This window comes from Monodon monoceros, unplaced genomic scaffold, assembly GCF_005190385.1.
Source record: "Monodon monoceros isolate NGI ecotype Baffin Bay Population unplaced genomic scaffold, NGI_Narwhal_1 Super_Scaffold_3, whole genome shotgun sequence".
Classification (NCBI taxonomy): Eukaryota; Metazoa; Chordata; class Mammalia; order Artiodactyla; family Monodontidae; genus Monodon; species Monodon monoceros.
The window spans coordinates 97,999,854-98,015,346 of NW_021703780.1; the positions used below are offsets into that span (position 1 = coordinate 97,999,854).

At 46.8% G+C, this 15,493-nt stretch overlaps 1 protein-coding gene across 9 annotated transcripts in view; it reads left to right on the plus strand.

Annotated features, from left to right (window-relative positions):
* Positions 1-15,493, plus strand: part of IFT122 (intraflagellar transport 122) — a 69,622-nt gene that overhangs the window by 17,704 nt on the left and 36,425 nt on the right. For 4 of the 9 annotated variants that reach the window (XM_029242379.1, XM_029242378.1, XM_029242382.1 and 1 more), the window contains 7 exons: positions 285-431; positions 3,639-3,714; positions 9,165-9,356; positions 9,515-9,653; positions 10,855-11,057; positions 11,992-12,129; positions 13,547-13,711. In XM_029242379.1, the coding sequence (XP_029098212.1) occupies positions 285-431; positions 3,639-3,714; positions 9,165-9,356; positions 9,515-9,653; positions 10,855-11,057; positions 11,992-12,129; positions 13,547-13,711 (1,060 nt within the window). The other 5 variants (XM_029242387.1, XM_029242380.1, XM_029242386.1 and 2 more) reach the window with 5 other exon arrangements.

Below are 15,493 nucleotides of genomic sequence, written 5' to 3' on the forward strand. Positions count from 1 at the left end.
GGAATGGAGGCTGACCCCGCAATGCAGGCAAAGCTGAGGGCCGTCGTGGCAGTGCAGACAGAGACTATGGGCACCAAGAAGGTGCTCCCGCCTTCACATCTCACCCTCCACTCCAGGAAGAAATGGGACTCTCAGTTTGGCCCTCTGAGTTTTACATCAGGGTCAGGATGAGCCCAGCCATTGCTGCCTCATCAGATTGTTTCAACCAAGGTATCATCCTTGCAACTTTGACTTTCTCTGTGTTCCTTTCCCCTCCCCATGCCCATTGTTGGTTGTTTGAACAGCTGGACAAATGACGGTCAGTACCTGGCTCTGGGGATGTTCAGCGGGGTCATCAGCATACGGAACAGAAACGGGGAGGAGAAGGTGAAGATTGAGCGGCCAGGGGGCTCCCTCTCCCCGCTGTGGTCCATCTGCTGGAGCCCTTCAAGGTGACCGCACAGCTGTCCTCCTCCTAGGACGGAAACTCTGTGTAGAAGGCCTTCCTCAGCGGGCTGAGTTCTTTCCCCCTGAGGGCTCCATGATTCAGAGGCTTCTCACCCCATTTGACTGATCTGTTTTGGAACCTATTCCATGTGAATGGAATTTTTAAAGAGCCCATCTTGAGTTTTGGAATGAATCCCAGAAATTTAGCTGAGCAGATGAGCTATCTAGACCAGCTCAGTGTGTGTGTGCGTGAGAGAGAGAGGGAGAGAGAGTATGTACGCATGTGACACAGGAGAGCCATTTCCTTAGGAATCGAGAGCTCACCTCTCTGCTGTGGCTTTATTTTGGTCTTTTCCACCTTTCAGTTCTTCCCTCCAAGTCTGAGCAGAAGATGTGCTTTTTCATGAGCCTTTTTTACTTTTTCATGAGTCTATTTTGCTGCCCTTGTCAAAAAAAATCGAAATTAAGTATAAATGTCCCCAAAGCCTATAGTTCCACAAACAGTTGGCATCTACCTTCTCTAACCTTACACACGTTTTCCTTACTGTGCTCATGTGACTTTGATGGTGGACTAATAGCTTTACATCCTCTTTGTATAATTCTGTGATATTATTAAACCACCAATATCCCCCACAGAGTCCTCTGAAGGTAAAGAACTTAATGTTTACCAGCCCAATGTCATTTTACAGGTGGTGCCTACTTGATTTAGAAAGTAGTTTAATTTCATTGCTTTTCTTACATCAGATTATTATGCTTCTTCCTGAATAATTTTGTCCAGCCCAGGGCTGTACCATGTATGTCTAATGCCTTCAGAGGCCATTAGCCTACCCCAGAGTTCCTGCTGTTTGATTTTTGTGGCCACAGATGACTTTGTGGCTTCAGGGTACCATTTTTAATTCATGAGAAGCAGGACACCCAGTGTACCTGGTTGCTGTCCTCTTCCGGGCGGGGTTCAGGGGCTCCTTGACAGGTTTTGAAATTACAGCTTTAGTGTAGTTCTAGGCAACGTGATTGTGAACAACCACTTACTGTCTGCAGCCGATGGGAGTGTTTCTGGATGAACAGAGAGAACGAGGATGCCGAGGAAGTCATTGTCAACAGATATTTTCAGGAAATCCCTTCCACTCTGAAGTCAGCAGTGTACAGTAGTCAGGGTAGTGAGGCAGAGGAGGAAGAGCCAGAGGAAGAGGACGACAGTCCCAGGGATGACAACTTGTGAGTGTGTTCCGAGGAGCGAGAACCCTCCTTGGAAGGGTCCAGCCCCCAGCGTAGACCTGCTGGGGCAGGTGCTGCTCCGAAGCTCCTTTCTAAAAGGGACCGGGGGCGGGGGTGTTGCTGGTTAAAACTCCTCCAGCAAGGGGGACACTCTCTCAAAACTTGTGAGTTATAAAATTCTCCTTTGAGAGACTTGAGGAAATACTGAAAAGTCTAAGGGAGAAAGTTTGACTTTTCTATGAAACCCCATCCCCTGAGGAAACCACTGTTAGCATTTTAGTGTATTTCCTCTCAGGCTTTTAGTGTATTCATGTAATGAACCAAATCATATCGTACTTCCTTTTTTTCCACTTAACATCATAGAGTGCACTTTTTCCGGTAACATTAGCGGTCCTTTGAGAAACATGATTTTTAGTGCCTGCCTCGTGTGCCCTTGGCATGGCCGCCCAGGAGTTCAGTGAACGCTTCTTCTCTTACTGGACACTTTCTTAGCCTGTTTCCATGCCGCACCTCACCTTGTATTTGCTAGGACACGTATCAGAGAGGAGGCCCCCATCTTACCCGCAGTCCTCACGCCAAATCCTCGCTGTCCAGCTGTCCTTCCTTCTCTTCAGTCGAGGTTACCTGTAGGGAAAACACTGCAGGCTGGAGTGCGGGAGCCAGGATATTCTGATTGGGCAAAAGTGATCGAGCTTAGGACTTTTCAAACTGTGTTCTGTGGTGCCTGGGGTTCCTTGGAAAAAGAAGGTGGGAGGTGGGGGACAAGGAAGGGAGGAAAGGGTGGGTTTCAGGTCCCTATCTGTGCTTCAGCCAGAGCAGACCCTTTAATTGTTAGCACAAGTGTTTGTTTTGGTAAGGAGTCCCACTGCCAGGGGAAAAAAGGGGAAAAGAAGGTTGAAAACCACCCATCCAGCTCGTGGGGCTGAACCTGACCCAGAGCTGTATGTGGTCTCCCCAAGAGGGCTCACTGTAGCCTGGGCCTCTGGATGTGTTTGGATTTCAGTGCCATTCACACAGAGTTCACCTGTGGGTCCGCTCCATCCCTCTCCATCTTTGTCTTTTTTCCCTTAGTTACGAATTAGTGCTATTTTGCCGCTCTTGGCTGGGTTTTGCAGATAGGGCTGCACCATGCTTTGCCTGCATATCTCATGGTGCTGCCAGATGACCGCAAGGCCCTGGGCTCAAAAAGCTGGAATTAGTAAAGAAAGAGGAGGCAATATTAGGTGGGTTAAGACCAGGACTCAAGGGCTGGGAATGTCTCTCTCTTGAACTAGATTCCTGAGTAGCCTGATCCCCAGCCTTAGCTGAGGAGGTTTCTCCTGTGCTGGTCCTACAGCCCCAGTTCCTAGACACTGATCCTGATAGGCACTCAGTTTCAAAGACAGTTGTTGGTCTTTTTTTTTTTTTTTTTTTTAAATTAGATCCAGTCAACCTTTTCACCTGTGCAAAAACCCCAACTGTGAGAGAACCTAGTTTTAGGTGTTAATTTCCCTCTTGAGGAGAGGCAAGCCACGTTCCCCTCTGTCCATTAAAAAAATCAGACGATCCATGCCTTCCCAGTGCAGAAGACATACCTCTTCACCATCTCCCCATGTTTTATAGTGTGTAAGAGAGAAGCACTCTTGGATCTGCAACCTTGCTGTTTCTTAGCTTTGCTCCTAGGAAACTGAAATGAGAGGTTTCACCTCTTCATTGTGGCAGTGTCTTGGCACCACGAGCACCTGAGTGGTGGGGCATTCAGTGAAATAACAGCTGCCGGGAGGGCTGAATCTCACCTGGTCCCTTCCCATTGGACTGATTGATGGGTAGGCCCACATTACAACTTTTGGCTTCTGTACTCTTGTCCAACATTTGGCAATCTGGCAGCCTGGCCAGGGCTTTCTTTTTCCTGTTGTTTGTTAAACTCTCAGGCTACACTGAGATGTAGATGCTGATGAGGGCTACACTCCTGAGCAGGCCATGGCCCCACGTAACCTTTTTTGTCTTCTGTTGATTAGAGAGGAACATAATGACATCCTGGCTGTAGCTGATTGGGGACAGAAACTTTCCTTCTATCAGCTGAGTGGAAAACAGGTATGTAACTCTATACAAGCCCGATGGGAGAAACAGTTTCGGTCATGCCTGTTTTAGTGTATTTTCATGTTTGGAGATTGTATTAATAATAATTGTACATTATTTTTGTTAGCTCCTGTTTATTGAGCATTTACTGTGATACCAGCTTCGGTGCTCAGTGCTATGCATACTTTATCTCATTTAATTCTTACAAAACCTTTTGAAGTAAGTACTTTGATCAACTTTTCAGAAATGAGTAGATAATACTTAGAGCAGTGAAATAAATATCATGTCCAAGGTCTCGCACTGCTAGTAAATGATGGCACCTGGGATTGAAACGCAGCTTGGTCTGTAAGGTCTTGGTTCTAGTCATGACCCTACCTTCCTGTATTTGACTTATTCACCTTGTGAACAGTTACGAGCAGCCACTAGGCCAGCCCTTCACCTATTAGGAGCTGCTGACATAGCGCTGTGTAAGTCATTGCCTCTGCTCTGCGAGAGCTCACAGGCTGGTGGGGATAGCCAGCAGTCCCCGTGCAGTGTGATCCATGGCATGAGAGAGAATTGTACATTGTTGCATGTCTACTGTGTAGTGGACATCGGGTGTGGGTATTGGAAGTTCATGGGAACAAAAATCCACACTACACAGGGAAGGAATGGGGTCTCGTTGCTATAGTGACCACAAAGAAGAGCTCAACGTGGGGGCCAGGCCATGGGAGATATCTTGCATGTATGCAGCTCCAGAGCTCATGTTGTGGCCCTGAGTTTTTGAATGATAAGCAACCTCAGTCTGCTGAGGTAACTTGTTTGGGACAGTAAAATTGTTTCCGCAGTGGGTAAGTGTCTTCTAAATCTGGGAAGATTTAGAATTAAATATACGGTGATGAAGTAGACCAAATCTATACTTTTGTGTTAGGCTTAGGTATAATGTGTACTTTTGGCATTTTAAGTGTTTGTAATGTTTAAGGGGATCTGGCTTAATAATGACAATAGCTAACATTTATTGAGTTTCAGGCATTGTATAAACTCTTTATAAGGTTAATTCTTTTAATCTTTATAACAACTCTATGAGGTAGATACTGTTATCACCGCTTTACATCTAAGAAAATTTAGGCACAGAGAGGTTCAGTAATTGCCCAAAGACACACAGCTTAGTTAGTGGTCAAGCCTGGATTGGAACCCAGGCAGACTGGTACTAGAATCCCTATTAGAATCTCTATCAGATTTGCCTTATGATGACCATTTAAAAGACATAATCTAGTAATCAGTTTTATTCTTCCAGGTTTTTTTTGGCCATGCTGCACAGCTTGCTGGATCTTAGTTCCCCTAGCAGGGATTGAACCCAGGCCCGTGGCAGTGGAAGCGAACTCCCTTATTCTTCCAATTTTAATTGAAAGATAAAAGAAATTTTTATTAAGTACCTAAGCAATATTGGAATGTTAAAGAGATTTATTATATTTTCTGGCTTGGGATTGTGGGGGAGGTCACTGAGCTTCTTGATTCTATACATCTATGTCTTTATTATTTCACCAAATATAGAAAAATTTTTGGTTATTATTTCTTCAAATAACTTTTCTTCCCCATTCTCCCCTGTCCTTCTGGGACTCCAGTTATACATGTTAGACCTTCTGATATTGTTCTCCAGGTCACAGAGGCCCTGTTCATTTTTTAAATCTTTTTTTTCCCCTCTGATCTTGAGATTGGAGGATTTCTGTTTCTCAGTCTTCAACTTCACTGACTCTTCTGTCGTCTGTAATATTTCTCTTAAGCCCATCCAGTGAATTTTTGTTTCAGTTATTGTATTTTTCAGCTCTAGAATTTCTGTTTAGCTCTGCTTTCGTATTTGTTCATTCATTACAAGTATATTTTCCTTTATATTCTTGACCATAGTTAGAATGGCTTTTTTTTTTTCGGCTGTGCCACATGGTATGCGGGCTATTTGTTCCCTGACCAGGGATCGAACCCGTGCCTCCTCCTACAGTGGAAGCTCGGAGCCCTAACCACTGGACCACCAGGGAATTCCCTAAAATAGTTATTTTTATTTTTTTATTATTTATGTATTCATTTATTTTATTTGTTTTTTTGCGGTACGCAGGCCTTTCACTGTTGTGGCCTCTCCCGTTGCGGAGCACCGGCTCCGGACGCGCAGGCTCAGCGGCCATGGCTCACAGGCCCAGCCGCTCCACGGCATGTAGGATCTTTCTGGACCGGGGCACAAACCTGTGTCCCCTGCATCGGCAGGCGGACTCTCAACCACTGCACCACCAGGGAAGCCCTAAAATAGCTATTTTTAAATTCTCATCTGCTAATTCTAAATTCTGAATCATCTTGGGGTCAGTTATTGGTTGTCTTTTCTCTTGAATATGGTTCACACTTTTCTGCTTTTTGGAATTTTGGGTTATATTCTGAACATTGTGAATGATACAGCATAGGGAACATCTGTCATGTTCCTCTTAAGATTATTGTGTAGTTTTTTTTTTTTTTTTTTTTTCCTTAAGCAGGTAGTTAACTTTGCTCAGCCTTTGCTAGGCTGCTTGGCATCTGCCCCACACGTGGCGTGTGTAGTTCAAGGGGCTCCAGATATTCAGCAGTGTATGTGCAGGATTGGGGCTCCCCCTCTGCATCTGTCTCTTTTCTGGGATTTCCTACCTCAATTGCAAGCTGCTGTGGTCGCTCCAAGTTCTGTGCTCATCCATCAGGTCACTGACAGTGCCTGCCCTCAGGCAAAAAGCCATTAAAAAAATGAGAAACTCACCTAATGCCTTTCCCTTCTTCCAGATGCATTTGTGTCTTACGTCTCTTTCTGCTTCTGGTTGCTCTCCACTGCCTCCAGGTGGTTGTAGTTTATAGTTGGTCCAGAGTTTACAGTTGTTACCTGTAGGAGAGTTGGTCCAGTGGCAACTAGTGAGCATTAACAGAAGCTGCACGCCTTCAGTGCCATGACTCATGCGATTTTTTAGTTTTCTCATTAGAGCTACTATCATTATGTAAGTACGAGGGGAACTTTTGATTATTAGGCATTTGAAATTCTTAAAAAGGAAAATTGAATATATTAAGTTAATAATTGCAGTTTAAATTAGTTTAAGGAAATTAACTAAGTTGTAAATGAGACTAAGGGATTTTATGGTCTGTTGAAAATTGAATTCCATAAAGTTTAATGAAAGACTCCTTTTCAGTTGGTTGCTTATTTTTTAAATTTATTTATTTATTTTTATTTTTGGCTGCGTTGGGTCTTTGTTGCTGGGCATGGGCTTTTCTCTAGTTGCGGTGAGTGGGTGCTACTCTTCGTTGTGGTGCATGGGCTTCTCACTGTGGTGGCTTCCCCCGTTGCAGAGCACAGGCTCCAGGCATGCGGGCTTCAGTAGTTGTGGCACGTGGGCACAGCAGTTGTGGCTCGCAGGCTCAGCAGTTGTGGCGCACGGGCTTAGCTGCTCCGCGGCATGTGGGATCCTCCCGGAGCAGGGCTCGAATCCGTGTCCCCAGCATCGGCAGGCGGATTCCTAACCACTGCGCCACCAGGGAAGCCCTGGTTGCTTATTTTTACTAGGTTTATAAATAGGAAAATATTTGTAAGTTGAACAAATATTTGTAAGTTGAACAAAACTTAAGGAGAAACAAGGATTTTAGAGTTATTTCTATAATAAAGTGATTATTAGTTTAATAATGATAATAAAAAATAGTCTTTTGTCACAGAAGGCACACTCAGGGGCAGCAGAGGACCCGGGTGACAGTGAGGAGCATGGGCTTTAGTGGGGAGACGTCAGGTTAAATGTGCAATTACAGAGCAGTGAGAGAAATGCTGTGGGAGAGGCCAGCACAGGGAGATGGGTCTTAATTAGGCCTTGGGTGGGCAGGGAGACTGGGGGATGCTTCCTGGAGGAGGCGACACCTGGCAGAGAAGAAGAGGGAAAGGGCACTCTTGGCCAGGGCTGGGGTGGTGTGGAGAATGGCACCTATGTCATGTCATCATGGAGGATTGAAAGAGCATGGGCCACTCAGGAAACTAGAAGAAATTCATTTTGGCTGAGAGAAGGATCTTGGGAACAGAGCTCAGGAGCTTGACCTTCATTCTGAAAGCAGAGGGGGCGCCATCAGAAGTGAAAAAACAGTGCACAGAGTGGGAGAGAATTTTTACAAATTGCTTATCTGATAAGGGACTTGCATCTAGAATATGTAAAAAACTCCTACAACTCAATAATAAGACAAGCTAATTAAAAAATGGGAAAGGGATCTGAATAGACGTTTCTTCAAGCAAGATATACTTGTGGCCAGTAAGCACATGAAAAGATGTTCAACATCATTAGCTACCAGGGAAATGCAAGTCAAATTCACAATGAGACACCAGTTCACACCCAGTAGGATGGAGAAATTGGAACCCTTATTTACTACTGATATAAATGTAAAATGGTACAACCAGCCACTTTAAAAAAGTCTGGTAGTTCCTAAAACGTTAAACACGAAGTTACTGTATGACCCAGCAATTCTACTCCTAGGTATGTGTATCTAAGAAAGATGAAAACATATGTCTACACAAAAATTTGTACACAAATATTCGTATCAGCATTATTCATAATAGCCAAAAATAGGGAGAACCCAAATGTCCATCAACTGATGAATGGATAAATAAAATGGGGAATATCCATACAATGGAATATTATCCAGCAATGGAAAGGAATGAAGTACTGATACATACTACAACAAGGGTGAACCAGTCACGAAAGGTCACATATTTTATGATTCCATTTATATGAAATGTCCAAAATAGGCAAATCTATAGACACGAAGTAGATTAGTGGTTGCCTGGGGATGGAAAGAGAAGGGAATGGGGATTGACTGCTAACAGGTACAGGGTTTCTTTCTGGGGTGTTGGAAATGTTCCAGAATTAGTGATGATGGTTGCACAACTCCAAATATATTAAAAGCCGATGAATTGTACGCTTTAAGTGGGTGAATTGTATGGTATGTGAAATTCCTCAATAAGGTTGTTATAAAGAGAAGTTAGGATGAGTGTAGTTTCAGAATAAAGGACAGTTTTTAGAAAATTGAATGGACTTAGTCTTGTGAAATACAAAAAAAGCAAGGAAAGAAGGGAGGGAGGGAGGAAAGAAAAGGAAAAAGAGAAGAAGCTGAGGGGAATCCTGAACCCTAGTAAAGGCTATGTGCGGAGGAAGGCCTATGGGAGAAAGACCATCTCGGGTGCAGATTGGCTGAGGAGCTAAGACACACCCCTGGAGCAGCTGGGTGGGACTGGGGAAGACACTGGAGGATTTGGCTGTGTGGAGGGGAGAGGTAGGGTGCTCCAGAGGACTGGCCTGCGTTCACGATGGAATCAGTCACACACGGGAGAATGCTGGCCAGCTCTCCCCAATCTTCCCAGCTCCCTCTAAAAGTTGGAGGGAAAAGCCCTTGATTGTGTTGTGATTATTATGAATTCAGAAGTAGATTTCCCTTGGTGTGTTCTCTTTCCTCAGATTGGGAAGGATCGGTCACTGAACTTTGACCCCTGCTGCCTCAGCTACTTTACTAAAGGGGAGTACATTTTGCTGGGGGGGTCAGACAAGCAAGTATCCCTTTTCACCAAGGATGGAGTGCGCCTCGGGACTGTTGGGGAGCAGAACTCCTGGGTGTGGACGTGTAAAGTGAAACCCGATTCCAACTATGTGGTAAGAAGGGGGAGTTCATTTGATGGGCCATTGCCAGAGTAGTCACTGAACATCAGCCATGTTTAGCCAGTCAGATCATTGACGCTCGTTACTGACAAGCGGGAGGGTCGATGCTTTCTCCACAGAGAGCTGGGAATTGACACTGTCTTTCTCTGCAGGTGGTAGGCTGCCAGGATGGCACCATTTCCTTCTACCAGCTTATTTTCAGCACAGTCCACGGACTCTACAAGGACCGATATGCCTACAGGGATAGCATGACTGATGTCATCGTGCAGCACCTGATCACCGAGCAGAAAGGTAAAAGGCAGGTATGGCCCCTCTGCCCTCCAGACACTGGGAAGAGGGGCAGGTTGAGAGGGCTCCTGACAGGGCAAATGAAATGGTAGCAAATGTTCCTCCTTGGTCTTTTGGAAACACACTGGACCACCAGCTCTTGCTTTTTTTTTGTGGTGGGGTGTGGAGAGGATGTAGATGTCTTTGAAAGCAATAAACCCTCTCTCCAAAACAAAAAAAAAAAGAAAAAAGCACAGACTCAGAAAATTTCGCAGATAATACTGAGGGGAACGTGGGCTCCCTGGCTAAGGAGGGTAACGTATCACAAGTTAGAGCTGGGGGTTGGGGCTGACCTGCATGGGTCTCTGTGGACCTGTATCCTCTCTGGTCACAGTTCCTTCGGGGGTGCTGCTCTGTCAGCTCCGTGTCCACTCGCCTCCTGGCGGGTCCTTCTGCCAGAGATAAGCCCGCAGTGGGCTGCACAGGCTTGGTCAGAAGATCAGGGTTCCAGACCTAGTGTAGTCAGTCTCCTCCTCTGTCCACCCAAGTGGCCATGCTGGTTAAATGCACTGACTTCAAGTGCATTCGTATCCAGATGTGCTGGCCACAGCACACTGCTGGGGGCCTGTGGGTAGGGATCCAGATCGACGGTTGTCCTGCAGATTCAGGTGGCATCCTCTGGTCCTCATCTGGGAGCAGCACCTCTGGTTGAAGATTCCAGCTATGATGGTGAGGGTGTAGCTACTTGGGTAGCTCCCCGGTTTCCTTCCTGAGGACATTTTCTCCACCTGGTCTGTAGCAACAGTGTGAGACCCTAGTGTGTACCAGAAACTACCTTTGGTTCCCTGTTGTCAAGGGTGGTGGGTGGGAAGTGGCCAGAGGTGTAGGCCGTTACCCAGACGGGCTCCTGATCATCAGGGGCCATTAGTGCCATGCAGAGGAATTAGATTTATATTCAGCAAGTGATGGTAGCACAAAGAATTTTACTTTCCATAGCCAGTTGTAAGCTTTGGACCACAAACATTGTATACAATTTTGGATCTCAGTTTAGCAGAGCTGATTGTACATATTAGACACTCTGTAAAGATATTTTGATGAGAGTGTCTCCTTTAATTGCCAATAGCAGTAACTAAATGGTGGCTTTTAATTTCTCTGCCTTCTACCTTACTTAACAGCCTCTTGGTAGAGCTGGGTTTTTGTTTGTTTGTTTTTTCCTCTTTGACAGTTCGGATTAAATGCAAAGAGCTTGTCAAGAAAATTGCCATCTACAAAAATCGATTAGCTATCCAGCTGCCCGAGAAAATCCTCATCTACGAGTTGTATTCAGATGACTCGTTGGACATGCGGTACCGGGTGAAGGAGAAGATTGTTAGGAAGTTCGAATGTAACCTCCTGGTGGTGTGTGCCGACCACATCATCCTCTGCCAGGTGGGCAGCGGCGGCTGGGAGGGTGGGGCCGCATCCACTTCACGCTTCCTCCAAGAGTGGGGTACCCAGCTCACGGCTTTAAAATTGGTCTCTGGGAAGCAGGGCCCTTTCCATCAAGCTCAGTGGCTATTCATTGCTTTCATTTTATTGGCATCTAGATGAGTCACACTCTAGCAGAAAGTCATGGGCCATAAACTGGAAAATACTTTTCTGTATTGCAAAGCACTTTGTTAAACTGGGGTTGTATATATATTTTAATGACTTAAAGCATATGTTGATATCCCACAAAAGGAAGATCAATATTATTTGGTAAACATATACACCTAAAAATTTGTGATAACTTTCAGTTAAACAACAAAAAAAATTATATCAACTCATAGTCGTAAAGGAAATTTTACTTCTGAGAACTTTTTTCACAGAAAAACATTTCTCAACTTAGAGCTTCCTAGAAATGTCTAGGTCAACGCCAGGCGGGTTTGGAAAGACTTTAAGAGAAGGCCAGCCCAGCATCTTTCTTGGAAGTAGAGGTGGATTTGGTTTCAAGAAACTAGGCCTGTTGGAAGTGATAAAATGGAAGAAATCCTTTAGGAATCACTGGATGTAAAATACTATTAAAATCTCTCTAAAAATCTAGAACTTCAGGCAGTTTAGGGGTACCACAGGTTATGGGATAGATGTAGCAAAAAGCTGTGCTTTTGGTTGCTGCCTCTGGCTGTGGCCGCCTGGAGGTCTGCTCAAGAACTGAGGCTGAGCTGGGCTTCGTGGGGAAAACTTGTGTGCAGGGGTAGTGGTGCCAGGCAGGGGGTCTAGATGGGGTTCAGTAGGTACTGAGCGTGTAGGTGTTTTTCATCCCTTAGGTGCAGGCAGACCTCCTTGGGAGGGCTGGGCATGCTTATTCTGTTGAATATTACGCAGAGCTGCACTTGCTTTCTAGGAGAAGCGGCTGCAGTGCCTGTCCTTCAGCGGAGTGAAGGAGCGGGAGTGGCAGATGGAGTCTCTCATTCGCTACATCAAGGTGATTGGCGGCCCCCCAGGAAGGGAGGGTCTGTTAGTCGGCCTGAAGAACGGACAGGTGAGTGCTCCCTCACGTCTCCCATCAGGCTGATTATCTGCAGGCAGACACTGGTGACCAGACTGGTTGTGACCCTGAGGTGGGTTCCCCGGGGCAGGAGCAGGGCTCCCCTGCCTCACCCCACCCCCCGCCCCAGGCACATTGGAGGGCATCCCAGAGTTCCATTTTATGAGGACAGCTTCAGGCCAAAGATGCTCCGACTCATAGCATGCCGAGTTCTGACAGAGTCGGCCCTGCAGCCTCTGGGCTGCCGTAGAGTGGGTTAGTGGATTTAAGGTCACCCAGAAAGTGGGAGACTTGTTAGAGATTCAGTTTCAGTGCCTTGCTAGAGAGGAAGGCAGAGCTCGTTCCTTAGGTCAGGTCCCGGTTAGAGCAATGAATGGATCAAGGCATGTGTTCTAGCTTGTATCCCAGAGGGTACTAGTCCTCACGCTGTTACTCGATGTTTAAGACAGATGGACCCTTTGCTCAAATAGATGTGGAAAATCTAGGTTACAAAATGTTAAGCAGATATGTGTGTGTGTGTGTGTGTGTGTGTGTGTGTGTGTGTGTGTGTGTTCTTTGCTCAGAAGAAGAAAGTTCTAAGTGGGTTACATGGAAATTTGAAAGGAAAAATATAACTGCATTAGCCTGAGAGTCAAGCTGTCTAGCAGATGGCTTGTGGCTGAGCCTTGTCAGGCCTTTCCTGGGGACGGAAGTCATGGAAGTTGAGATTGGCAGGGGCCACAGTGTAGCAACACCACGGGGAAGGAAAGCCAGCTTCCTTCTCTCTGTCTGCTGTCACTTCCAGTGCGAGGCTGGAGAGCATGGGCTTTGTGGGCAGGTGGACCTGGGGTCATGTTCATCTGTAGCTACTCACTAGCTGTGTGACCCTAGGCAAGTCACTTCATCGCTCTGAGGCTCAGGTTTTACAAATGAAGAGAATACCACATGTTTCACAGGGCTGTCAAAAATGGTCAATAACTGATAGCTATGTACATCATCAACTCCAAATTCTCATCATCCCCACCACCAGCATCGTCATCGTCATCTTGCTGTGGCTACACCAGATGTCTTGTTAGTGTTTACAGGCGCCTCTTCCTGTGGTAGTTTGTGACTCAGCTCTCGTTAGATGCTGTCTCCTAACCCTGCAGTTTGGGTAATGTTGTTAATAGTCCCCAGTCAAGCAGACACTCAAGTGAGTTGGTTGTGTCTTGGGGACTGTCATTACCTTGGCGACCTCTGACGGACCACACTCCCGGTCTCCTATGGAGAAAGCCCCGTTCACTTTCTTTTGATGGGTCCTTTTCTCCACACAGAGCCTCTGGTGAAGTTAGTGGGAGTTGTTCTTGTAGAGCACACGGGTTCCAACGGCCTGGCGGTGCTCCAGGGTGTTGTTGCCTTGGGGACTCACAGTTTTCCTCTGAAATTTTGCCAGATCCTGAAGATCTTTGTGGACAGTCTCTTTGCCATCGTCCTGCTAAAGCAGGCCACAGCCGTGCGCTGCCTGGACATGAGTGCCTCCCGCAACAAGTTGGCCGTGGTGGATGAAAACGACACGTGCCTGGTGTATGACATCCACACCAAGGAGTTGCTATTTCAGGTGACCCCCAGGAGCGCCCAGGACGAGGTCCTTGCCTAGAGACCCTCCCCTGGCTTCCCAGTCCCTGCAGGAAGGGCTCACTCTGGCTCCCAGGCAGGCCTCCGGGGAGAGCAGTGAGGTGTAGCGTGTGGGGACCACACAGCAGCACAGAGTCCAAGAGGCCGGGCCCAGCCTGCACCTCGCACGCGAGCGGCGGGAGCTGGGCGAGCCTCATGGACTTCGGTTTCCTCACAGGTAAGGTGGGCAAGTTACACCTTTCTTATGAGGTTACTGTGAGCAGTAAATGAGTAATAATCAGTCTAAGTGGGGCTCATAGGTGGGCTCTCAGTAGGTGGGCTAATGTGAAGATGATTCTTTTGAAAAAGTCTGCTGCTCACCGGCTGGAGGCCTGCCTGTGTCTGCGAGTGCCCTGAGACACGGTCAGGAAACAGGACCGGTTTTGTCATCTGAAAGAAGGGAAGGGATGGGGGCAGCCCTTCCTCTGCTGTTTCCCAAGGATACTGTAAGAGCCAACAGGAGGTGGAGTGTGCGGGGGACAGTAGTTGCTTACACACTGCTTGGTCCTGTGGCTGGAGGAGGGGTGTCCCCGGAGAAGAGCCATCCAGAGGCTCCGTGCCCAGCGTCCACTGGCTTTCTGCTGGACTCGGTGCTGCTCTTTGCCTCTTTAGGGCTTTGTAAGCGGTCAGGGCCATTTGCCTGAGGCGGGTCCCCCCAGAGCTAAAGCCTCCCCTGACTGGCTTCCTCAGCCACTGCAGGTGTCCCTGTGTCATGGCAGATTGAGGACCCTTTATCAGGGCTCCTCCTTGTCCTCGGCAGCAGAATCAGCACAGCAGGGGGGGGGCGGCCTCAGTCGTTTGGAAGGGGACACCTGGCTACCACTAGCCCAAGGCGACTCCCCCATAGCAACTCGCCCCCATCACCAGGAGGCAGAGTGGTTTCGAGGAAAGAAAGAGCACAGGCTGTGCCTTCAGACAGACCTGCCTCCAGTCCCGCCTTCATCACTTACTGTGTGATCTCAAGCAAGTTAGTGAACCTCTCTGAGCCTCAATTTCTCCTTACGTCTAACATGCAACTAGTACTTGCCCCCTCACAGAATTGCTGCTGGGCTCAATAAGGTACCGTAGAACCTAGCTCAGTGCCTGGCACAGAATAGGGCCCTCGGTGTTACGTCTCTTCTCTCCAGACTGAACACCCATCCCCTGGAGGTAGGTTAGCAGGCCCCCAGTTGTGAATCTGCGCCTGAGCCTTGAAGGAGTGGAAGGGTGTGTGTCCTTCCCAGTCCCCACTGAGGGTTCTGCAGGCAGCCAGGGAAGGTAATTCTCCAATCTTGCCAGGAGACACAAACATTCCCAGCTATCTTTTTTTCTCCTCTCAGCTTCCCCAGCACCCTGCAAGCAAAAACAGCTATATTGTTTTTTTCTCATTATAAAAGTAATCCATGCTCATTATAAACGATTCAGGCATTGTAACAGATTCTAGGCAGAAAGGTATGAACATCTGCTGGTCCCTGGGGCCCCAGAGCTGAGCAGAAAACTCTGGAGGGGAAGTGAGGGGGAGGGGTGCCTCCCAGGGAGACTGTAGTTTTTACATGTGTGAATTGTCAATGCAGAGAGAATATATTATTTTCTAATTTTAAAAATAACTCACTGTTCTTTTTCTTATTATAAAAAACAATAGATGTTCATGGACTAAAAGAAAATTTCAGACAAACAGAAAATGTAGAAAATAAAAATTACCCACAATTCCACCCACCCTCAAACAATCCCTGTTAATTCTTTGGAA